General features: G+C 39.2%; 2 protein-coding genes across 4 annotated transcripts in view; both read left to right on the top strand.

Moving 5' to 3' along the window:
• Nucleotides 1-16,688, top strand: part of cep295 (centrosomal protein 295) — a 45,112-nt gene extending 28,424 nt beyond the window's left edge. For all 3 annotated transcript variants that reach the window (XM_084127607.1, XM_084127606.1, XM_084127605.1), the window contains exons 22-30: nt 1,507-1,604; nt 1,684-1,939; nt 2,017-2,130; nt 6,855-7,264; nt 9,284-9,415; nt 10,431-10,503; nt 10,994-11,264; nt 16,041-16,140; nt 16,539-16,688. In XM_084127607.1, the coding sequence (XP_083983733.1) occupies nt 1,507-1,604; nt 1,684-1,939; nt 2,017-2,130; nt 6,855-7,264; nt 9,284-9,415; nt 10,431-10,503; nt 10,994-11,264; nt 16,041-16,140; nt 16,539-16,577 (1,493 nt within the window). In that variant the 3' untranslated portion in view covers nt 16,578-16,688. The remainder of the gene's footprint in view (nt 1-1,506; nt 1,605-1,683; nt 1,940-2,016; nt 2,131-6,854; nt 7,265-9,283; nt 9,416-10,430; nt 10,504-10,993; nt 11,265-16,040; nt 16,141-16,538) is intronic.
• A 3,676-nt stretch (nt 16,689-20,364) lies between these two features.
• Nucleotides 20,365-26,625, top strand: psph (phosphoserine phosphatase). The gene is made up of 6 exons (XM_084126242.1): nt 20,365-20,486; nt 20,900-21,047; nt 21,645-21,779; nt 22,447-22,592; nt 22,897-23,045; nt 26,243-26,625. Exons 2-6 carry the CDS (start codon nt 20,908-20,910, stop codon nt 26,351-26,353), a joined length of 681 nt encoding a protein of 226 aa, XP_083982368.1. The 5' UTR covers nt 20,365-20,486; nt 20,900-20,907; the 3' UTR covers nt 26,354-26,625.
• The last annotated feature ends 5 nt before the right edge of the window (nt 26,626-26,630 follow it).

Below are 26,630 nucleotides of genomic sequence, written 5' to 3'. Positions count from 1 at the left end.
AGCAGAATTACAGCTGCCGCAATTACTTTACCAACGGGGGAAAGTGGCACTACGTTTATATTTGCTCCCGCGGCATCAAAGATCACATGAACAGTCACTGGAAACGGCAGACATTCACCAATCCTCATTAACCAGCTGAGTAAGCCCATGTGAACAAGAGGCTCATTGTGCCGAGTCTTTGTGAGCTCATGCTGAAATAAAGTGCTTGACCGCTCCACTGAATATAAAGAGTGCTCTCTGCTCGCTCTCTGTATGTAATCGTGTTGTTTTTCATGCTGTTAAGAGCGCACACACACACACACACGCACACGCACACACACACAGCAAAGTTTTAGGAGGGACAGTCGGCTGAATTATAGTTTGAGTCACTTACAAAAGTGGGCCGGTTTGGATGTGCAATTTACATTTAATTCTAAGAGTGACACACAGTTGCACTGCACAAATAGTATTTTAATCCATTAATTGACATTAATAATTGCAATTGACTTTACGATTTAAATGACAGTCAACTCAAATAGCCAATCCGAGCGCTGCCCTGAGAAGCCTTGTCGTTATCAGCTGATTTGGCAGTCAAGCTTTACATATACAAACCTCTACTTTTCTTTCTTTTTTGGCCAAATTCTTTCAACTATGGTAAAAAGGTGTTGGCACATGTAATTCAAATCAAGAGTGGCTGGTTAATGAAGTTTTTGTCTTCAGTTAGAGCAGACAACACATGGGCTTCATCCAAGATACTACAAGTGTTCATTTTGTCTTTTATTTATTTATTTATTTATTTTTAGTTTGAATCTTAAAATCTTTTGTTTTTATCATATTTAGTCAACCTTGTTCTGTTTTTGTCAAGGTTTAGTTGACTAAATGCCTGTGCGTTTTAGACTATGAAAACTTGTCATGCTGCATAATGGTTAAATTGATCACCCTGGTTATTTTGCTCAATTATAATCAATTAAAATGAAATGTTTAAATATTTTTACTTTTCGTTAGCCTAGAATTATTGCACTTTCACCTATAAGCACAAATCAGGAGAATGTCAACTCATACGCAGGGTTTATTTGACCATCTAGTTTCCTGATTTATTACAGGCTATTTATCATATACTGGTAAAACAAGAAACTTCTCTCAAATTAAAACCGTGAAATTCCTAGTAATCCAATAAATCCAAATTACATTGTCTATTAAAACAGTCATTTAAGACTGCTCTTATGAGGATACTCGCACAATTATGGCAAAATGCCCGTTTTGTTGTTATAATTTATACTAAAAATATAGTTTATCAAGCGAAGTCCTCCGGTACATCAGAGAGTGAGCGACTCGTGCTGTTTTGTTTGACAGACCTAGACTGAACCCGCTGCTGAAAACCCATTGTCATGGTTCACTAACTGCTGCATACGGGCATTTACAATATCAAGGGAAATAATCCTAATCAAGCAGCCATATTCTGAATCAAAATAAAAAAAAATTCAATATGGATTATTATTCTGATACGGTTGTTTGTTTTGTTTTTAGGTGCTTTCCTGCCGCTTCAGCCCCATCCAGACATTGACTCCTCCTCATCTTCATCTTCTTCATCTAGAAATGTAGTGAGAGCCGATCAGAGCCGTCAGGTGCTACACATATGCATGTTTCTCATTTACGTTCTCCTGACTCTGTTGCCATGCTAATGTCTCGGCGTGATCATTTCAGGGCTGGAGCGAGACCGTGACCCGGATCCTCGAGCGCCTGTCTGATCAGTTATCCATCAGACCCGGTGAACCCCCGTCTGAAGCGTCCCCTCCGTCTTCCTCTGACCGGGCTTCAGACTCCAGCCACTCCTCTGCCGGTCACGTCTCAGACTCGCACTCGAGCGTCGAGCTCCATCAGTCTGTCGTGAGCCAGTTGATTGGCAGAGCATCAGATATGGGTTCATCTCAGGTGTTTGATCAGAGCAGCGCCCACACAGGTAATGATGTGAGGCTTTGGTGGCGTCTCTGCCGGTGTGTTTCATTGCTCTGACTGTCTGTCGTTGTGTTGCTTCAGCTGCAGTCGTGAGCAGCTCCGGTCCGGACCGGCCCGCTGAGGCCGGGTCACTGATGTCACCTGCCTTACAGCACTCAGACGAGGACAGGAGTGCTTCTACTGACGCCCCACACGGTAACTGAAAGAGCAAAAACACTTACAAGGGCATGTTCACACTTGTCAAATTTTTCTTCTCAAAAATGACGCCAACGGCGCTTTTTTAGTAAAATAAAAGCTGGCAGCGTTTGGTTCCTGTAGCCTACGCCCGCCAGGTTCTGGTGAAAGGGAGTGACGTTTGTTGACAGCTGCTGTTATCAGCTGGTTACGGTATTGATAACTGTTGTCGTGCGAATGTATGAGTTTTGTTGGCAACACTTTACAATAAGGTTCATTAGTTAACATTAATGTATTAACTAACATGAACTAACAATGAGTATTACATCTATTACAGTATTTATTAATCTTTGTTAATAAAAATCCAACTGTTTGTTGATGTTTGTTCACAGTGCATTAACTAATGTTAACAAATGCAACCTTTGATTTTAATAACGTATTAGTAAATGTTAATTAAAATGAACTAAGATTAATAAATGCTGAAGAAGTATTGTTCATTCTTAGTTCATGTTAACTAAGGTAGTTAACTAATTAACAAAACAGTAACACTTTACAATAAGGTTCATGACACGTAGTAGATGATGCACTTACCCGAACAACCAAGGATCCGTCCAATGTGCTTTAAATAGTGCTGTGAAACACGTTTGAATAATTTCTCTTAGTTTACTGTAGCGGTTCTGAACATTACTATAGCAGTACTAAAATTGGTAGTTCCTCGTGCAATTCTTCTGCTGCTTGCTGTTCTTCACCTAAACAACAGTGATGACTAGTAATTTGTCTCATAACGTCGCATTTTCATATCCAGTATGTATGTGCATATATACAGGGCTGCCAACTCTCACGCATTGAGCGTGAGACTCACGCAATTGACACTTTTCACACGCTCTCACGCCACACATCCATTTTCTCACGCACAGAAAGATTGCGGAGCAAAGAGGTACTTTTAATATTGAACTAATTCTCAGCTCTTAGATTCCGTCAATTTTATTACGAAATTCAGACAAAAATACGTTTGGCGCTTGTAAATGTGACGTGACAGATCGCTGAGCGCCTCAGTTCAAGTGCATGTGAACCGATCATCTGTTACTTTTTTACTTAAAGATGCAGTACAACTTACCGAAAGTATACATAATATCGACCAATTAGTGTTTTTCAACCACGGAAAGAGGTCAGTATAACAGCAGGAGAACAATTATGTCACATAACGTTACATTTACCTCAGGAAAGCCATTTAATGACCATAGCATGTTAATTGAATAGAAAAAATAGCTAGAGAGGAGATTTTGCTGAGCACTATATTACATATTTATTATATTTTTACTTATGTCATTAAATAATTGTTATTATAACAAAAACTGCATTATATTTAATTTAATTTGTTATTTGTAACCTTTAATAATACCAGCAGATTGGGCCCTCTGTTTACAGCATTAGGTGAGATTATTTTTTTAAATAAAATTTAAAATAAACATGTATCCAAAATAGTCAATATTGAATCAAAATCGGAATCAAATCACAAGAATGGAATTAATCTTAAAATTTTTGTCAAGCAATAATAAAAACTGTATCCTACCAGTCATTGTACAATGTAAACATTGTAACATGTTGTCACTAAACTGCATAAAATTCTATTTAGTTACCAAATGTTTTGACAATCACAATTACACTTATTGTGATGCAATTTTTGTTTTTACATACCCCCCCACCCCCCCCCCCCCCCCCCCCACCCCCACCCCACACCACACACACACACAAAAAAAATCTCACTCCAAGCTAAACTCAAAAGTTGCCAGCCCTGTATATATGTATTAGGGCTGTAACGAAATGCGATATGAAACCGAAACCGAAATCACGACACTCAGATCCACAAAGCTGTGTCGCAGTGTGAGAAGGGAGAATCACGACACACCCCTTCCAACTCCCAGAGTTATCCTTCCCATCCAGATCCAGTGCTACCACTTCTTTACATTACTATTGGGCAATTCCAGTGTTATGGATGTGACATTTGCAGTCAAAACTTAAAAAGAAATATAAATTCTCAGAAAATGCATTTAATACCAATATATAGAATAAACAAGGGTGGCTGGCCACACACTGATCCACTCAAGACTGAAAGTCTACGAAAACATATTTTATTTTTTAAATTGCATCGTGCAAAAAAGTGCAAAGTGCATGTGGGTTAAAAACAGAATAGACACCAGCAAGCAAACGTTTCAGCACATTGCTATCTTCAGTGCTCATTTAGCAAACAACATTCACCCTTTTTAAGCAAGTCAGCAATTAAGGACAATCAGCTGAATGCAATTATCTCACAACCTCAATTGTCACAAGTAGAATTCCAAGCAAGTTCCATCTTGCACACATATAGCAGAATGTTTCAGATGTACAGCTTCCAAGGATAATACAGCATTACAGACACATAAAAAAGAAAAGAAAAAGTTTACAAAAAACAAGAAAATTCAAGTTCTTCATTCATACCCTCAGAAAATAAAGATTTAAGTTCACAGATCCAAAAAGCCTCCTATCAAAAAAAAAAAAACATCAAAAAAACCATCTCTATCTCCAGCTCTCCTGTGAGGCAGAATCCTCTCGATGCCCAGGAGCTTCATGTCAGACAGAGAGTGGTTAGCAGACTTAGAATGGCGAGACATTGAAGATGTATCATCCTGTCTCCTAATGGCACTTGTGTTCAATCATTCTTGTGCGTAATGCACGTGTAGTTTTGCCAACATATAGTTGTGAACATGGACAAATGATAATACAGATAACATATGTACTCTTACAAGTAATCAGTTGTCTAATCTTATACGTTTTTAGTGTACGAGGATGTGTAAATGATTTACATTTGACATACTCAGTACAAGAAGAGCAATTGTGACATGGAAAATCACCCTGGGCATCGACAAGAGTAGTTGGAGAGGAGAATGATCACAAGAATGATTGAACACACAGTGCCATTAGAAGACAGGATGATACATGTTCAATGTCTCGCCATTCTAAGTCTGCTAACCACTCTCTGTCTGACATGAAGCTCCTGGGCATCGAGAGGATTCTGCCTCACAGGAGAGCTGGAGATAGAGATGGTTTTTTTGATGTTTTTTTTTTTTTTTTGATAGGAGGCTTTTTGGATCTTTGAACTTAAATCTTTATTTTCTGAGGGTATGAATGAAGAACTTGAATTTTCTTGTTTTTTGTAAAAACTTTCTTTTCTTTTTTATGTGTCTGTAATGCTGTATTATCCTTGGAAGCTGTACATCTGAAACATTCTGCTATATGTGTGCAAGATGGAACTTGCTTGGAATTCTACTTGTGACAATTGAGGTTGTGAGATAATTGCATTCAGCTGATTGTCCTTAATTGCTGACTTGCTTAAAAAGGGTGAATGTTGTTTGCTAAATGAGCACTGAAGATAGCAATGTGCTGAAACGTTTGCTTGCTGGTGTCTATTCTGTTTTTAACCCACATGCACTTTGCACTTTTTTGCACGATGCAATTTAAAAAATAAAATATGTTTTCGTAGACTTTCAGTCTTGAGTGGATCAGTGTGTGTGCGGCCAGCCACCCTTCTTGTTTATTCTATATGCCATTGGCTCTACGCACCTGCAGTACAAGAACTTTTTTCTGTTTGGAGCGCTACATATTTTTTCTAGTTATACCAATATATAGAAACATGTTTATATATCCATACTCCCTTAATAAAAGAGTCCAGACATTAGAAAAATATCAGTATACACATACACGTTTTATATTTAATATGAGAGAAATACACATGCGTTACGGACGTGACACAAAAAATCTGAGATGTGCATTTCTCTCTGGCGTGTTCACTACTGCGACGATCGCGAGTCAGCATCGTCAACTTCATCTTTGCAGCCGACACTGACACAGAAAACACTTGTTTATTAGTAAACAATTAAAATGTCTCCTTGCTATATTTGACATACTCATAATCATTACTTTTGCCGGTTCTTTGTGACAGCTTTTAGGTGCGTTATTTGCAGCGCCACCCTTACATGTTACATGAACGCGTCACCACCGCTCAGTAGTTAATATTGTTCTTTGGTGTTCAGGTATACAGGTTTTTCAAATGTTATTTAATACAAATATCTTTTTTTTTTTTCTCAATCTCTTTTTTTTTTTTCTTTTTTTTTTTTCTCCTCCAACCAAAAGAATCGAGGTTCGTATCGAATCGTGGGTCAAAAATTATGATACGAACCGAATCGTGGGTTTGGTGTATCATTACAGCCTTAAAATAATTACATATTCATTAATTTTACTTAACCTGTTCTTCAAAATGTATTGTTTTCAGGATTTATTCAAACATACAAATTTCACCATTTAAATGTTTATAGTTCAGCAATGATATAATTTTTCTACTCAATTCATTGTTGATATAAAAACTGCCTTCTGTGCAATTGAAGTGTTTTTATGAAACTCAGTTTTTATTTGAGTGTTGATTTTATTCATTTAATTATTAAATTAAAGATCTCGTTTAGCAAAAACTATAACATTTATTTCATTTGGGTGCATCACTAGTGATGACAGTATTGTAATATCTGTAATAACTTCTCTTAGTCTTAGAAAGTCTTCTAATCTGCAAAAGATTAGATTTTTTTTTTTTTTTTTTGGCATATCACTTGTGCAAAAAGCAAGACTGAAACCTGAGCACTTTGTTTTCTTTCACAGTCAGTTCTTGTTCTAGTGCTCAGTGCAGTTGCTGATGTTCATTATTTTCTGTGCCGTAGACGACGCCTCAGATCTGTTTCTTCCTCTGCCCTCTGACGTCACAAACAACGAGAGCGTGGACTGTTCGACGGCTCTCTGTGTCCCGCTGGAAGCAGAGAAGTGTGGCACGGATGTAAGCGTGGACGAGGCCTCTGATTGGCTGGACTCGACAGACCAATCCCTGCAGCTCCTGCGTGCAGACGCACTGATTCAATCTCAAGCGGACCTGCAGATGTCTGTGGAGCAGCTCTCTCTTACCCACGAGTCCCTCTGTGAGAACGATGACATGGACGCTAGCCTCATGCCACGCTCCCCTCTCCAGACCCGTCTGCAGGAAGAAAGCCTTGCACCCGCAGCCCACTTACCCTCACAGGAAGTGATGTCAGCTGTGGAGGAAAACCCGCTGAGCGAGCTTCTGGAAAGAGCACAGGTAGAGTCTACGAAACATCTCACCATACAGCTTTGTTCTTGATTCTTTGAGTTCAGAGAAAGAAAAACACACACCTGCAGTGCATAAACGTTTAAAGTCCCCCTGTAGTCAATCAGTTTATCCCTTAAAACTCATCTTTAATCTGCGCAATTACATATTTAAAAGTTTTTGCCTTGGGAAAAAATTTCATCATGCCTTAAAATATCTTGAATGTAACTCGACACCCTTGCCTCCTTTAGTATACGCGGTTCTATGAATATGCAAATGAGCCCCGCCTCCACTCACTCACTCACTCAGAGATCCACTGGTTGACGATCACACGTTGATCTGATTGGTTACAAGGTAGTTTGTGACGTCAGAAACACCAGCGATTTCAAAGCGTGTTTTTGAGACTGTCTTTGGTTCACTGCAGTTTTAAGGAGGAAATACTCAGCAATGCTGTCGACTTATGAATTTACACATGGTTTATCTTAAAGCATATTAAAAACAACACAGACATATAAACATTAAAATCTGGATTTTCACCACAGGGGGACTTAAATTGGCTGTTGATTTTAAACTTTTTAAATTACTTTTAATATGCCAGTTAAATTAATGGCAGATCAGATGCCTGCAACAAAGTTTAAAGCACAAATCTCAGCATTGTCTTTTTGTGTGAACGAACCCTTTAATTCTGCACCATACAAAGCCACTACAGAAGTCTTTTTTTCCAAGACTTTGACATCATAAACTGAATGTGCGAGAGCAGTGAAGTTCGACAACACATGCATTAGAGATGGTGACCTCGATTCAAACACCCACGTGATCCCATTCCTAAAATGACAATCATTCTGTGTCTGTGAACCTTTGCCAAAATCACACAGGAACATTTCAATCTTTGCGCTGCTGCTGATCCAGAGAGAGCACTTATTGTACAGTAAAGGTATGACATAGTTTCACAAAGTCTTTTAACCACACTGCATCGTTTTTCTGGGTTACAAATATTCATATCACTGAAGTACTGGAATAAAAATTTGTTTGGATACAAATACTGATGTCTACGGTAGCGATCAATATAGAGCAGATCAAGTAACTTGCCGCTTCAAATAAAGATTGTATCAATGACATTGTTACACCAGTAGGTGGCGACACATGACTTAAGTTTTGCAAACTCTTCATAAAGTTTCGAAGCATCAGAGTTTTGCGTGAATAGATTTTCAATGGAGGGAAAGAAATCTCACTGGTTTCATTTAAAAAAAATCTTCATTTGTGAATATGAATGAAAGTTTTTGGAATGACTTAAAGGAATAGTTGACCCAAAAATTGGGATGAACAATCCCTCAAGATTTGTCCCCAGAGAAATTGCTGGATCAGCCCCATAAATTAGACAACATTAGTTCTCCCACACACTATAAAAACCTGTCAGAATGGGTTTACATGAGCACAGAAGAAAGACTAGTCTTGCAGGTTAGACGACAACTTTTTTTCTTTATGTAACTGATTTCAAACAGTTATGAACAGTATTAATGTAGATTGGCCTAATTGATATCAAGGTAAGAATGACTGCCTCTTGACTAACTGCTAGTGGGTCATACTAGATCATATTAACATAATGGCTATGTTTATGCAACTGACCCCAGGAGTGTTAAACCGCCTTTTCTAATCCCTTAAATGGTGGTGTAAGAAAAAGCATTTAAGGTGAGCTACTTCCTGAAAGTTTTTTTTTTAAAGGTACAGTTTAGATATTACATTTTTTTTTTGTGTGTGTCAGTCCGTACAATGGGGACCAGTGGTGTTTGTCCAGAATATCATCTTGAATAAAGATACAGGTTGCATACAGGTTTTGAATGACTGTTGGCATTTTTGGGTGAACTGTCCCTTTAAGAGTGTCCAACTGCAGCACAGCAATACTGAACATGAGTCGGCTCATGCTGGTTTACTTGAGCACATTCACTAGAGTCTGGCCGTGTATGAGCGTCACACAGCCATCATGTAGGACATTCAGATAACGTGTCTGTAAACTCGTCTTGCTCCTGCCAGGCGGCGGGTGACGTGAAGGGCATTCTGGAGGAGTCCACCATCTCGTTCATCAGCCTGCCAGAGTCCACCCTACAGGACCTCACTGAAGACTCGGGGAGTGAGCCACAGGAGGGCACATCTGACCGCAGTGAGGTGAGGGCTCAGATGAGTGCGTATCATGCGTCACTTAGAGTAGTTCACTTAAAAATGAAAATTAGCCCATGATTTACTCACCCTCAAGCCATCCTAGGTGTATATGACTTTCTGCTTTCAGACGAACACAGTTATATTATTAAATGTCCTGGCTCTTCTGAGCTTTATAATGGTAGTGCATGGAGCAAGTCCATAAACGTGCAGCCATCCATCATTAAAGTGCTCCGCCCGGCTCTGGAGGGTCAATAAAGGCCTTCTGAAGCAAAAAGATGAGTTAGTGTAACGAAAAATATACACTTAACTTTATAAAGTAAAATAACTAGCTTCCGGCCAATGAACATACGGATTCCACTTAAGTGTAGAACGCGAGTAATGTGACGTACTGCTGATATTTACGCTATGCATTGACGCACTACACTATTTCCGACGTCACAAGTTGCGTAAGTTGCGCTTTAGGCCTAAGTAGACTGCGTATGGCTGGAAGCTAGAATTTTACTTGATAAAGTTTTAAATATGGATATTTTTCTTACACAAAGTAAAGTTCTAGCTTACGACCATACGCAGTCTACTTGGGCCTAAAGCGCAACTTGTGATGTCGGAAGTAGTGTAGTGCGTCATGGCAGAGTGTAAATATCAGCAGTACGTCACGTTTTACACCAAGTCGAATCCGTATGTTCACTGGCCGGAAGCTAGTTTAGTCGCTTCAGTTTTAAATATGGATATTTTTCTTACACGAACGCTTTGCTTCAGAAGGCCTTTATTAACCCTCCAGAGCAGTGTGGAGCACTTACGATGGATGCACTTTTATGAGCTTCAGTCTGATGATTGCAATCCACTGGCATTATAAAGCTCGGAAGCATCAGGGTGTTTAATATAACTCTGATTGTGTTCGTCTGAAAGCAGAAAGTCATATACACCCAGGATGGCTTGAGGGTGAGGAAATCATGGGCTAATTTTCATTTTAAAGTGAACTACTCCTTTAACATTCAAACCTAACAAATCCTGTCTCTCGTAGGGCAAAGCGCCGAGCCGTCCGGTGGAGGACGACAGCCAATCAGAGGAGCCAGAGCCATCGTTCCCTCATGCTGGTTGGTGAACTTTCAGGCCGTGAACTCTTCACGAAGGCGTGACTTAGGGCTGCACGATCATGACAAAAATCAAAATGGTCGATTGTTCCCTTGAAATTAATTAATTAATTTATTTATTTATTTTTATTATTTACGATTATCACAATTTACTTTGTTTCGAATAGCTTTATACCAGTGGTTCTCAACTCGTTTGGCCATGGGACCCAGATTTCGCCATGGTCATCAAAAGCCACGAGTCCCGTGAACCACTTTTTTAGGAATTATATAGGCCTATTATAATACATTTGGTTCTCTGAAGTAGACGTGATTCACCTCTCACACCGTAACGTGCTCTAAACACACCTTAAGCACACAGAATAATGCAAGTGGACTTTTTTTTTTGGCTTTGAGTGATTACGTAATCGTGGCATCCATAATCGTAATCGCGATTAGAAATTTGATGAATTGCCCTAGTGTGCCTGTGTTTGCAGCGTGTGTGTCTGTGTTGCAGTGATGCTGCTGGAGTTCCAGAGCTCTCCTGCTCAGCGGCAGCGGCGGGACGGTCTGGCTCACAGGTCAGCGCTCCGGGTCGCTCAGATCAGAGCCAGACGCACGGTGACGACACGCCTCGAGCAGCACGTGTCCAACAGGCTTCCCACCGCAGCACACGCTGATGACGCGAGCACGCCTGAACACGCACTGAAGAGTGTTGCTGAGGTCAGGATCTGCACCGCCGCTCAGAGACGCGTGGAGGAGGCAGAGATGCACCGGCGCACGGAGAGGTACGGCACACTGAAGGAAACACACATTCCTGCTCTGCAGCCTCTGTCAGTACAGAGCAGATGGGCTGATAGACATCTCATGAACACTGTCATTTGTTGCAAGTTGTGGCGATTGATTGTCCACCAATGTGGAGTTTTAATTTGACTTCTCATAAAAAAAAATGAAGGTATACATAGGGATGTCACAATACCAAAAATGTAGTAGTTGGTACCGATACCAAAAGTACATGATACTCAATACCACAGTGAAAAGAAAATACTTTTTTTGTACATATTTTTGAAAAGAAATTATGGTAAGCATAAATAAATACAATAGAATAAAGATACAAATTAAACAATGCTGTAACATACATAAGCATTCAAGAAAAATACCACAGAAATGGAATAATCAAATATAAAAAACCTCTGCATAGTCATAACTAAGTTTAATATAGATGGGCTTTTCTTTTGTTGTTTGATTGTGATTAATAATACAGACAGCCAATAGTAGACAGTAGCAGGTTTTAAAGGCTGCTGTCACTAAAGCCTAGGGGACGGAGACAACATGCTGTTCACATTCACACAACCATCGCAAGTGTTCGCCAAGACTGGCATTTTGACATAACTGTGTGTGTGTTTGAACGTTTGTGTAATCGGCCGAGAAAATCTTGACTCTCGCGAGAGGCGGATGTGTGTTTGGTTGAGCATGCGAGTACTTCATAGTTTAAAATCGCTTGAATTCATAAATTGGCATGATATAAACGATGTGCGCTAAAGTATTGCACCGTGCAGCTCGCTTGCAGAGCACAATCAGTGTGGAAACTATAAAGCCATTTGTGCATTTAGAGAGAGAGAGAAGACGCGGTATCGCTGAATCACTAACACTGTGAAATTATCTCAGAAAGTTTTAATTACTGATTTTCTGTGAGAATCTGTTTGTTCAACCTACACGCTATAGTGCATAAATGTTCAGTACCATCGGTACACTTACGGTACTGTAGAAAAACAAGTACCATCAGGATTTTAAAATGTTGATACCGACGTATCAGTTCTCATGACATCCTTAGTTATACACAATTAAGACATAAACTAATCATATTCATTCAACAATAAAAAAAAAGTACTTATTCTCACAAAAGATTCTTAGACTTACTTAAAGGTAGGGTATGGGATTTGCAAAAGGGCCGGCAGATTTTGAAAATACACAACTCAAATGGTCCTACTTCTTTCCTCCAATGCTGGCCTGACTCCACCCATTACTCTCCCTCTGTCTCTCGAGGTCACGCACGTGAGGGGGATGGGGGGAGGGGGGTATGGTACGACCGTTTGATTGACGAACTTACGGTCCAATGATTCTAGGTGGTCTTGGAAATGATTGGCTGGAGTTTTTCGAGTCTTGCCCATTCCACAGATGATTAAATTGCTTAATTTTCATTTCAGTGCTTCTAACTCAGTGGCTGTAAGTGGGTTAGGAATAGGATTTCAAGTGATTTTGAAAAAATGGACAAAAAAGAGAATCACATACCCCACCTTTAATCCATTCAGTATTCTAACTGTCACTGATATAAGAGTGTTTATAAACATTTTTATACCTTATACCTTCCAGATGTGGACTCGGATATAACCCTTGTTGCTCTTCTATGAATTGCCAGCGAATAGTTTATCAAGCTTTGTTTGCTGGCATCCTTCCTTTTGTGTACACTCACAATAACAAAGCCTTGTGTTTTTGTAAAATAAAGAAAATAAACAGGGTGCGCTTTCAGCTGTTGCTGTCTCCGCGAGAAACTTTCTGAGAGACGTCTGAATAATGAACTGAAACTCAGCCAATACTTATCACACAAACATGAAACGTACGTCTAAAGAAAGCTTGAAATGTCTACTTTTAAATAAATCAATTCATATTTAAAACAAATATTCTCCTGCAATGTAATCCGTATGAAACTAAAGAGATGTACAGTTTCTCCTTCTCAGCTAATTATCATTAATGTGATCACACCCACACTCACGCACGCTGTTCATGAGATAATGTGTAGTGGATAGTGACCAAGAGATCGCATTTTCCTCAGAGCAGCGGGAGCATTTTGAATAGCGACTTGATCACGCAGTGGATGCAATTTCGGATGAGTACGTTTTTATTTATATTCGTTGGACTATTTCCAGACTTCTATTTGGATATATTTTTAAAATGCAATTTATTGCTGTGATGTAAATTATTACTCCAGTCTTCAGTTTCACATGATCCTTCAGAAATAATTTTAATATGCTCATTTAATGCTCAAGAAACTTTTTTTTTTTATTATTATTATGAATGTTTTAAAGAACAGCATTTATCTGAAATAGAAATCTATGCTAACATTATTCACTACCGTTCAAAAGTTTGGGCTCAGAAAGAGTTTAGTGTTTTGTTGCTGTTTTTTTAAAAAAAGAAATCAATACTTTTATTCGACGGGGATGCCTTATATTGATCAAAAGTAACAGTAAAGAAGACATTTATAATGTTAAAAAATCTTCATATTTCAGATAAATGTTCTTTTGACCTTTCAGTTCAAAGTTTCACTTTACACAACTGTTTTCAACATTGATAATAATCATACATGTTTCTTGAGCAGCAAATCATCATATTAGAGTGATTTCTGAAGGATCATGTGACACTGAAGACTGGAGTAATGCTGAAAATTTTGATCACAGGAATAAATTGCATTTTAAAATATTTAAATAGAAAACATGTATTTTAAATTGTAAAAAGAAAGTTTATTTGCTTTATTTTGGATCAAATAAATGCAGCCTTGGTGAGCAGAAGAGACTTCTTAAAGTACAGATCTGAAACTTTTGAACGGTAGTGTAGGTCTGAAGTTGAGTAAAGTCTTTGTGTAAAGAAAATGTATAGTAAGATTACTTATTTTAACTAAAACTTGATTATGTGAATAAGCCAAAACAATCTATTCAGTCATTGAGTCTCCTCACATTCATTCTCTATAGTTCCCTCTGCCCCGTTCCTCATGATATTCCCAGGGGAGGGTCTTTGTCTCCTCAGGTGTGAATCACAGCATTATTCATGTCTCGCGCCGCCGCGTATCAGCCATTCTGACAATTAGTGTCTTACAGAAGTTAAATGTCTATATTGTTTTGTATATGAAGGAGTGTTTAGGATGGTTTTCACATCGTTTTGAAGAAAAAAACTCTAGGCAACAAGGTCCAGTTTTGAAAAGCCTTGTGAACAAATGTTTACTATGTTATATGGCCTTATTTCTGAGACTTAATTTTAGTTTAACAACCACACATAAACGTTATTTTCTCAAAACTACAAACTTTTATGTACATGTTGCTCACATTACTGTAGCCCTGTTTGTGCTGAATACAATGTAATCAGACTTTAGCCATTGTGTTTTTAAGCGACTGAAAAAAGCACACGTCAGGGCATGTCAACTTCTTCAGGGCCCCAAAATACCCTTTAGGGCCCAGAGGGTTAAACATTAACATGCTCTCAACTTGGCTTTTATATACCATTTCCAAAACTGATTGACTATCATTGAATTCTGTATAAGAAACAACATTTGAGTTGCTTTCCTTAAAATCTCAACCTTGTATCCATGCATGTTCCCAGAGATGTCAAACTTGCCACAGGCACAACAGACTGATCATTTAACTTTAATTTCCCTAACATGTGATATTCACTAGAATCAACGCTTTCATTTTCACTGCATTGATCTGGCAAGTAAGGGTGCTCTGATCATTATAGCTTTATATGGTTTGATCGGTGGTCTCTATAACAGCCGATCAGATGATGCAAATCTCACAAGACAGTTTTTCTATGCACAGCTAAAATGGCTTCGCTAAATTGACCGGTCTGGCAGCTCTGAAAAGGACAATACATTTGCAATGTCTTTTTTCGGAGAGCGGAGACATCGCAACGACAGCAAGAAACTAGATCTGTGATATTTTAGTGCATTTCTCTCCAAAGCTTAACGTCCAAATCAGATAGTTATTAAAACTGCATTAAAGGTGCGGAAGTGAACTTTGGGCTTCGGGGTTCACAGTCAAACACACAGAAACGTGTCAAAATGCCTGGCTTGGTGAGTATTCACTGAAACGCCGTCAGTTATGTCTTAAGTGAACATAAAGAGTTGAGAAATAAGCTGCATGTGTATCAGTATATTGGATCTGTGCATTCACTCTTAAAGTGACAGCAGCCTAATACCCCTGCTTCTGGATATAATACTGCTTAATGTTTTATACTTGAAATACATTAAGAAAAGTATTTATTTCGGTGACACTATCTGTGATTGGTATCGGACAATTAAACTTCCAGTAATCTGTGATCGGCCCCAAAAATCCTGATCCTTATTGCAGAACTCGCTTTACACCAATCGTCAAAAGCCTTCATGTTTCTAAATCATGTTTGCTCACTCAATAATTAACACACTGAACAGTTGCACCCAGACCATGTCATCTGCATATTTAAAAAGACCAGCTGTATTACTCTTAATGTGTAGCTGATTGGTGTATATATTGAAAATAACAGTGGGAACTAAACACAACCCCGTGGAGCTCGTCTTTAAAACCAGTTCTCTTGAAGATATGCCGTTCATAAACACTTTCTGCAGTCCATCTCAAAGAGAGTCTCTGATCCAATGTATAAAGCCAGAGTTTATGTTCACGTGTGATGATGATGATGATGAACCTGCGTAGTATTAAACGCTGAAGTAAAATCTTTAGATTTGGAGCCCTGAATATGCTTTGCTGTGAAATCGGTCAACATGAGTGTGGTTTGTGTCTGAACTTCCTGTTGGGTTTCAGGTTGTACAGTCAGTTAGAGGAAGTTAAACGGCAGAAGGAGTCCCGGAGCCGCCAGGAAGCGTACGCCAAGAACCGGGAGAAAGCCAGAGACTTCCAGAGGGTGAGACGCATGACCAGCACACACACTCATCACACACGATAATGATGAGGATGATCTCGGTCACGTGACTGGATGAGTCTCACGAATGCTGAAAACACGGTTCACGTTGAAATCAAAAGGAAAAACATGGGTTGCATTGACCCTTGCACAAATGGTAACCTTGATGGGAATTTTGCAGACTTCAGGACTCTTTCCTCAGATTCACACATGAACTGGCAGCCAAACCGAGCAAGTGCTGCCGCTCAAGTCTGAGATGCTTCACACACACTTCACATTTGCCTCCCTTTTTATTTGTGAATTATGACCTGATGATTCGCTCGACTATTCGACACGATAGTTCTGTGTTGTGCAGATATGGACACGATGAGATTTCTGACGCACCTCTCTCTCTTTCACAGAAGACTCTGGAGAAACTGAGGGCCAAACTCAAGCCGTGACGTCTGCGGAGGACCGTTTCTGCTGTTCGTGTTCGTCTCAGTCAGATTTTAAAATCTCAAGCACTTTTATTTGTATGTTGTGTATTTTAAGTAAAATGTTCTTTGATCTAATAGTTGTCTGTGTCATTGTGAATATCGCTGAAAGGGTTTGGTGGTGCAATTGGAAGAACGATAACCTGCCGTGATGGGACGTCTGCAGATGCTCCGTTCCCATGGCTGATGTCACGAGCGCACACACTGTCCCAATCCCAAATAAGAGTCTTTTATTTACAGATCATTGTGAAATTAATGAGGAGCTCTTAAACAAATCATCAGCGAGGGAAAATATCCCATCATGCTAATGCGAAGGGAATATAGACCTGTACTGCAGTGCAATAGAAATATTCCAGTTTCTGCATGATTTTGAGGCGGCCTTGATCATGTGACCTGACAGATCAGTAGGGGCCATATTCAGTAAACACTTGGGCATAAACAGCCATTCTGTTATGACTATCTTAACTAGCGGTTAGTCAAGGAGCAATCAGTCTTACTTTTTAGTTTCAAATTAGATGAGATGTTTTTAGACCAGTCTCGTCACTACACTAGATTTTAATGTATGAAGTCAGTTCTCCTGAAACCACATCTGAAGGGACATTTGCAATTAGCTGGATATGGAAGCATTGTGACCTCAGTGTGACGACAACTGGGAAAATACACTTTGAATTGTTAGCTTTGCACAGAAATGTTGACTAAATGACAGCGGTGTGTTTTACAAACTCAAACAACCCTTAAAGTTGTCCTGTAGTCAATCAGTTTATCCCTTAAAATTCTGATCACCAAAATTACATATTTAAACGTTTTTTCCTTGAAAAAAATTCATAATGTCTTAAAATAGCTTGAATGTAACTCGACACCCTTGCCTCATTTAGTATTTGTGTTTCTTTGAATATGCAAATGAGCCCCGCCTCCACTCACTCAGCTCAGAGATCCACTGGTTGACGATCACACGTTGTAGTGATGGGATTTATGGCTCTTTGAGGGGATCCGGATCTTGGCGATCCGTTCCTTTCAAAGAGCCGTTCAAAAGAACGGCTCTTTTGGCTCTTTTTAAATATTTAGTCAGTTTTAAGAAGCCAGCTTGGGGGCATCTCAGTTTATCCTGCATAATCACTGGGAGGAATGATGAGGTGAGATTTGTAGTCAAATAATTAAAACTCAGATATCACACACCAATATCTGAGTTTGAATTATTCTGAAATATTGATTATTACCTCATTTGTCATGTGTGGACTATATTCCATAGGGTTGCACAACATCCCTCTGCTTAGACAGTGACATCACTATTTTGGATTTACCTTTAGTACAAAGTGTGTGTAGGCTATGTGTAAAGCTACGTTGACTTATGTTATTCATACAATACCTACTCACAAATAAACATCAAAAACAAAGCCGGCTGCAATGAATTTCTGTGCAAAACAGCTTTTACTACAAACACTTCCACACAAGAACATTTTGATAGATAACAAAAAATATTTAAAGTATTAGACATATACTGTAGATAAAATTAGAATAAATAAAATGGAAATGTCTACGTACAGTCCACTATTACTACTATAACTACTGTAAACTTTGCAAATAAGAGATCAGCCCCTTCAAGTTTTAAATGAACACAAAATGCAATGTAAATAAATACAAAGCAGTTCCAGCACCCCTGCGCTGGGTGCGCCCCTCCCCCTATAACTGTACTGTCTCGCGGAGGAGCTAATTTGTGTGCATCTGTGTGAAACACGCATAGGAAAAAAAGAACGACAGAAAGAACGGCTCCCATCGTTCATGTTTATGAGCCGTTCAAAAGAATCGGTTCGTTCGCGAACGTCACAACTCTAACACGTTGATCTGATTGGTTACAAGGTAGTTTGTGACGTCAGAAACACCAGCGATTTCAAAGCGTGTTTTTGAGACTGTCTTTGGTTCACTGCAGTTTTAAGGAGAAAATACTCAGCAATGGAGTCGACTTATGAATTTACACATGGTTTGTCTTAAAGCAGATTAAAAACACCACATAGACACATAAACAACATTAAAAGCTTGAGTTTCACCACAGGGGGACTTTAAGGGTTCAACTAGCAGGGTTGTTATGTGACGGGTAAGATCATTGATGGCTTCTCATAAAGCCAATGCTAAAAATATATATATATATTTATCTATAGCATTTGCAATTTAAAGTTGCAACCTTACACATTCAGAAACTATGTATACAACATGCCATAGTTGTAATATAAATCTTTAGTGAAAAATCTATTCCATTAACAGATAATCTATCTATAAATTACAGAAACGTCTACGGTGGCCGAGAGAGCTCAACGCGCTGCAACTGAAGAAAACACATGCAAATAGAAAAACACCTGCAAATTAAGAAAACATCTTCATCAGTTTCACAACACGTGCTCGAAATACAACACAAAAAGTTCACGTGTTGTGAACTTTTGCAGCGCGTTTCTGTATTTGGTTGTGTTGTGAGTATTTGGAGCACACATGTGTTGTGAAACTGATGAAGATGTTTTCTTAATTTGCAGGTGTTTTTCTATTTGCATGTGTTTTCTTCAGCTAAACATATCCTATTCAATGCCTTCACAGTCTCTTTCACGGGCACCAAACCAACAATTACTAAAAACACACAAAAACTGATTTTGCACGGGCATTTTGCACTAGTCTATTATAATTTCTACAAGTTAGTCAAAATTTACCACAATAAATGCAATAGAATTTGATAAATTCTAGTAAGAGTGGTCGTGCGTAGTTTAAAAAGCTTTTTAATTTATGTTGGTGCAGGATGATTGGTTTTCCAATTCATCAGTCTTTTTGGTTTTTGTACTTGCTTGTTTTGGTTATTGAGGGGGTTAAAACACACACACACAAACTACGACCCTGTCTGACTCATTTAAAGTAATGTAATCGTCTGGTTTTAGCCAGGTTTCTGTTGAACAGCACATCTATAGGTTATAATCTGTAATCATATCATTTACAAAGAGTGATTTGTATCAGCTTTTATTTGTTGAACTTTGATTAAATTACCCTTGAATGGAAAGAGACAGGGAACAAAGAGAATCAATAGGAAACCAGGAGGGTAAGGAGGGAGAGTTGTAACAACAAGATCTTTTTTTGCACAGATCAGGTCGGTGAGGTCTGTATTCATTAAAGGTATTTCAACTGTATATTGTGACAGTGCAAACAAATGACAGGATGATCCTCATTCCAGCTGGTCTGTCATATAGGTAACGTGCAGGCCGTCCCACGCATGGGGTGGGGCTCAGTGCAAGTTTGGACATACATCTTTCATATATACTGTATGCATGTGTAAGTGTGTGTGCTTGCGTGTGAGAGTGTGTGATGTCTGAGTTTGTGTGATGTGCCTTTCACCAAATTAGAAATTACGTTAAAAAAAAACATACAGACAAGGTCGAGTAGTAGTTTTTTTTTTTTTTAAGTTAAAGTGCAAATTTAACATTTTTTTTTATTTTAAATTATATAATTACTCTCTCATTTATTGTTTATATTTATTTTACATTCATTTAGCTTTACTCAGTTAACAGATCAAACGTTTTAAAAAGACATTTAGGAATGATATTGATATAAATGTTGTTTTTATGACATGATTACTACAGTAGTATAATATTATTTTGTCGGTGTTTTACTGAATGAGTAGATTCGCTTGACGTGTTTCATCATCGCTATGAAAACAACTGGCCAATCAGAGTAGTGTGTGAATGACATGAGTGTGATCTGATTGGCCGACTCCGTCCGTGATCTCAGTAGTAATGAATGGCAGATGACTGAGCGCACGCGCTGCCGCACAGACTGTTTGCCGGAGATTTGAACGAGCTCGAGCTCGTGACAGTCAGTAGAGGAATCTCACCCGCGCGCATTAAGGTAAGCGGGAGCTACAATAGTGCGAAAGCAGCGAAGTCGCAATGTACGTGTCTTGTTTTTCTTTTCTTTTGTTGTTGTTGTTGTTGTGTGTGTGGAAAGTGTACGAATATTATCTTAATTATGAATGAGTTCTTTAAAATATTGTTTTGAGTAGTTTATACACGTGACGCATGTGTTCTCGTGTTTCCCGGTGGCGGCTCGCGCATCAGACCAGCTGATGCAATAACTCTGTTTGTCCAGATGAATGAATGCGTGCACTGCCCCTGTTGTGTGTTCACGAGCGCGAGTGCTGCTGCTGCATACTAAACGCGCACTTGGCACCCAGGCTCGTGTTGTGTGGAGATTCACTGCTCTCCGATATTTACTAGCTCTTGTAGTGACTAACGTTAATGCGTGTGTTTCCTGTCGCTCAGGCTTCACCATGACAACCGCGGCTCACGCGCAGGAGCTCTTCCGGCGCGCGCAGGCCGTGTGCTTCGACGTGGACAGCACCGTGATCCGCGAGGAGGGCATCGACGAGCTCGCGAAGTTCTGCGGCGTCGGGGACGCGGTCACGGAGATGTCAGCACACACACGCACACACGCACACGCGCATTGTCCAAATACCTCTATTTGGCCCAAGTGTTCAAGTAGGAGTAAAGACTGCAAGTGTGTGTAGAACTTTTTGAATACTCGATGGGACACACTTATAGTCTTGCAAAACAAATGCAAGTGTTTACTGAGCTTTTATTTATTATATTTTCAGTACTTTGCATTATAAAATAAACTCCTACATTTCTGTTTAGTAGTCGCTATGTAACTAGCAGAAGACACACATTTAAAATTGTGGTGCTAATTAAGTGAGAAAAAAAAAGTTGCAAATGTTGTACAGAATAGGCCTACACACACCATACTCCTCTTTGCACCAATAAAATGTGATGCGCTTAGCCTAGAGAGAGTGTGGGTTCAGTGTGCATTAAGGGCACTGCATTTTGGCATCTTTAACACATGGGACAGTCTTGCTCACTGAGAGCGCGTGCACGCGACAGGGAGTAAGACCGCAAGTGTGTGTATTTGGACAAGGCAACAGTACACACACATACACGCACCCTAGCCAGTACACACACACGCACAGCATTGAGTCTGAGCGCGCACCCCTGTGGTTGTGTGTGTCCGCAGGACCCGGAGTGCCATGGGCGGCTCTGTCTCCTTCCACACAGCTCTGAGTGAGCGTCTGTCCATCATCAAGTGCTCGAGGGAACAGGTCAACAAACTGCTCACGGACCACCCGCCGCAGCTCACGCCAGGTATTAAGTAAGTTGGTAATCATCCCTCGCTTTTGGAAAGTTTTTCAGTTGTTAACTTTATTGACTTGATTGTTTTACAAGGACTTGTCAAAGTAACAAAACAATACGCATACAAAAAAGGTGACAATATTATTGATACTTTTTTTTTTTCTTAATTAAAAGATAATATATGGCACCAGTAACTAAGGTTTCCAACAAGACTAATAAGATATACTCTTAACTATACACTATAAAAACTATACTATACACACTATACAATATACACTGCACACACTACACTATATACACACTATTAATAAAGTTATACACTTTATTTGCTATATACACTACAAACACGCTATACACAGTATATACACTACACACACACACTTTTATACATTTACACTAAACAGACTTTACAACCTATACACTAGATGCACTATTCACAGTGTATACACTACACACACTTTTTGTACATTTACACTACACTATACACCCTATATACACTACACTAGATGCACTATACACAGTGTTTACACTACACACACTTTTTGTACATTTACACTACACTATTACATAATATACACTACTTCATTTGACTGTGAATAGCATATAATGTGCACACTATAAAGCACACGCTGCAGGTTAGAGGCTGTGTGTGTGCAGATGTGCTGATGCGGTGTGTGTGTCCTCAGGGAGCTGGTGGAGAGTCTTCATCAGCGCAGTGTGAAGGTCTTCCTCATCTCCGGCGGCTTCCGCTGCATCGTTGAACACGTGGCGTCGCAGCTCCACATCCCCCTGCACCACGTCTACGCAAACCGCCTCAAGTTTTACTTCAACGGTAAGAGTCGTCGCTGTGGCGCTGGCGCTACCTTCACACGCAACCACATAATCCGTCACTGATCGGATTGACGGCTCAATCGGACTGAAAAGCCTTCATGTAAACACCTTACTCGATCCGACTGAGCTCGATCCCAATGAAGTTTCAGTCGGATTGAAAGGAGTGGTTTATTCCTTTTCTAATCCGATCCAGAGAACATGTCAACACTTGGTCGGATTCATCAATCGGAATGAATCCGGTCCGACTGAAACTGAAGTTGTGCGTGTAGCCCGTGAGTGATGAGGCGTGTGTTGTGCTCCGTCAGGCGAGTACGCAGGGTTCGACGAGTCTCAGCCCACGGCGCAGTCGGGGGGGAAGGGCACGGTGATCCGCATGCTGAAGGAGCAGTACGGCTTCGAGAACGTGGTGATGATCGGAGACGGAGCCACTGATCTTGAGGCCTGTCCTCCTGCGGTGAGTACGTCACCACATACACCCCAGTGAACCTTGACCTGCATGATTTGGGCCTGACCAATAGACAAGCTACACTATTTACAGTCGGTCACCTGTATTAGTGAGGGTGACGACTTCTGTGCATTACTAGTCACACTTCTACTACTCTCCGTTAGGACGGTTCTGTGGATCCTTAACGAGTCTTAAATTAGATATTTCAAATTTAAGGCCATATAAAGTCTTAAGCCTTATTTTTTCTTATGAGAGGTCTTACATTTTAGATGACACTTTGACTTAGTCTTAGACGTATCTAAATGCTTTACCAAATTAAATTGATCTAATTAGCGTACATATAATTTTTTTATTATTCTGTCTTTGACACGAATTGTCACGTGAACAAGCAAATCCACATTTACGACAACATTACGTCTGTCTCCTGTGAACTAATAACTAATAGTGAATTAGTTTAATGATTCAGTGAACAATCACTTGCTTCTTTCCTGAATGAATCAGCCGTTTGAATGAATGACTCCCTCATCTCACTTAAAGGGGTCATATAATGTCATTTTTGTACAAGCTAATATGATTCTTTAGGGTCTATATTAAAAGTTTGTAATATACTTTAATTAAAAATTCTCATTAGTATTGTAAGAAAACACTCATTTTACCTGGTCAAAAACAGCTCTGTTTTCAGCACGCCGTTTCAGTGCATGTGTCTTTAAATGATAATGAGCTTTGCTCACCCCGCCCCTCTGTTCTGTGCGTACACGTTTGTAACACAATAACACAATAACCATAACGCCTTGTTCATTATAAACGTGGGATTATGAATTATATTGAAAACGTCGTACATAGAAAACATGCCGTAATGTACCCTGAGTGTAAAAATAGCCACATTCATCGTGAAGCGTGCAAGCTATTTGCAAAGATTAAAGATTAATATAAAGGTTAATAAAACGTTACACTCACTTGTTCTTCTGGGGGTGCAGCAGGAACATGAATAGTTGGTACTGATCCTTTTTTCAGGAGCAGCTTCTTAGCAAAAAAACAGCTTTATACTGACCCTCGTTTGTAAAGCAGTCTGGTGAAATGATTCGCGCAAACATGACAGCATTGACATTGATCGTGGGGAATATTCCCTTTGAAAACAAACTCAGCCACTGCGTCTTCAGCTGTACGGATTTAGAAACATCATCAATATGACTGCTGTGTTCGTTATTACACCCAAGAACAGAACACCACAATCGCTAGACGCCATTCTGCTCAGTGCTCCAGCTATCAACACTGAACGCACCGGTCGGCGCGTGCTATGATTGACAGCTCGCTCACGAGGGCGCGAGGGCGGGTCTGTGTTTGAAACGCTGCTGTCAATCAACCATCGTGGGAGGGGCGTCGATATTGTGACGTCACAATATCGAACAGCTTGATTTGAGACAGGAGGAAACGTATAAGAAGATAAAAAAAAACCACTGGATGGATTTTTATCATTTTATGATGGTTGTGTACAGGCACTGCCAACACACATTTCAGTACAATCAACTTGTAAAAGTGCATGTACCATTATTTGACCCCTTTAAAGGATTAGTTCACATCAAAATGAAAATTTCCTGATAATTTACTTTTTAACTTAAAAAATTAATTTTTTTTGAGGAAAACATTTCAGGATTTTTCTCCACACAATGGACTTCAATGGCAACCAGAATGTTGAAGTTCAAATCAATGCCGTTTCAAAGGGCTCTGCACGATCCCAGCTGAGGAATGGGGTCTTATCTAGTGAAACGATCCGTCATTTTGGTTAAATGGTTCAAAAGTATATACATTTTTATTTCTTTTTAGAAAATGACCGATCGTTTTGCTGGATAAGACCTTATTCCTCAGCTGGGATCGTGCAGAGCCCTTTGAAACGGCATTGATTTGAACTTCAACATTCTGGTTGCCATTGAAGTCCATTGTGTGGAGAAAAATCCTGAAATGTTTTCCTCAAAAAACTTAATTTCTTTTCCACTGAAGAAAGAAAGACATGGGCATCTTGGATGGCATTGGGGTGAGTAAATTATAAGGAAATTTTCATTTTGAGGTGAACTAATCCTTTAAGCCAGTGACTTGCTGCCACCTACTGGCTGTTTTAGTTTCATATTTAAAGTACCCTTTAATTAAAACGTTAAAATTAGAAATCAGTTCATACTTAAAATATTAAATTAAAAAACAAAAACAATCTCATAGTATTAATAATGCAATTGTAAATATATTAATGCCGCTTTTGTCTCTCCTCTTTCACTGCAAAGATGGATTTTGTTGATAATGATTTCATATAACAGCCCTAAACTATGGAAGCTTGTTTCCGCCACAAAATGAAACATTTTAAAAGATAATTGTGACTTTTTATCTCACAATGAGTAATCATTAATTTATCTCACAGATGTAATCTCGCAATTCTGACTTTATTTCTCAGAATTGTGAGATATAAAGTCAGAATTGCGTGAAATAAAGTCGCAATTGCGTGTTATAAGGTCAGAATTGTGAGAACTATTCTGAGGTAAAAAAAAAAAAAAGGTCTGTCTTTTTTTTTCTTAGAACTGGACTTTATATCTCACAATTTTGAGAAAAGATGTCAGAATTGCGAGATATAAACTCGCAATTATGTGTTATAAAGTCAGAATTGCGTGATATAAAGTCACAATTGCGAGAAAAAAAGTACTTTATATCACGCAATTGCGACTTTATTTCACACAATTCTGACTTTATATCTCGCAGTTGTGAGATAAAAAGTCGCAATTATCTTTTAAAATGTTTTATTCTGTGGCGGAAACAAGCTTCCATACTAAACTGTTATTATTCTAATAGAATTTAATTTGAATGTTAGAATTTGACATAAAATGTGATGCATACATCTAGTAAGTTTATAAAAAATGCCCTTGGAAGTCAATTTAAGGTGGCAAATATCGCCCCTTAATAAAAAAAGTTAATTTCTGTCCGTGCTGTGAACAGAACAACGCATAGATTATGAATAATATGAGTGTCTTTGATTAGTCAGCTGGCCTAAACCAGCCATGGTACCAGAACAAAAACACAATATATATATTTTTTGTCAATATTGCACAGCCCTGATATACACTATTACATTTTATTTCTTCAGGTCCTAAAAAGCCTTAAATTTGACTTTAAAAAGTGTGTCTTGGAGTCGTAGGCTAAGTCGCACTGCGGTCATGTCGTTTCAGAGCGCTTTCATCGGGTTCGGGGGGAACGTGGTGCGGCAGCAGGTGAAGGAGAAGTCCTCGTGGTACGTCACGAGTTTCGGAGAGCTGCTTAAAGAGCTGGAGAAGATCTAGAGTTGATGGAGCACACAGACCAGACCATCTTTGTGCCTTTCCTAGTTTTTAACTGTTTAATGTCGATGTGTTTTAGAGTTTTTTACTGAAATGGTTGTTTATGTAGAGCATAGTGCAAGAGATCAGTTTGCACGATGTTTTCTGTGATGTACTGTACGGTTAGCTGTGATGAAACTGATTGTTAACACTAACAACTGTCCGTGTCTGTATCCATACTTGAAAGAGAACACTTATAAAAATGGTCACCAGCTAATAAAACAAAAGTAACAGCCGCTGG

This window comes from Abramis brama (assembly GCF_963993115.1).
Source record: "Abramis brama genome assembly, chromosome: 10".
NCBI lineage: Eukaryota > Metazoa > Chordata > Actinopteri > Cypriniformes > Leuciscidae > Abramis > Abramis brama.
This window is presented reverse-complemented; position numbering and strand designations above follow the sequence as displayed.

Excerpts from the sequence above, each read along its gene's own strand:
- psph (XM_084126242.1), top strand. The coding sequence starts at position 20,908 with ATGACAACCGCGGCTCACGCGCAGGAGCTCTTCCGGCGCGCGCAGGCC. Across the intron at positions 21,048-21,644 it reads GGGGACGCGGTCACGGAGAT|GACCCGGAGTGCCATGGGCG; the intron begins GTCAGCACACAC and ends GTGTGTCCGCAG. Across the intron at positions 22,593-22,896 it reads CCTCAAGTTTTACTTCAACG|GCGAGTACGCAGGGTTCGAC; the intron begins GTAAGAGTCGTC and ends GTGCTCCGTCAG.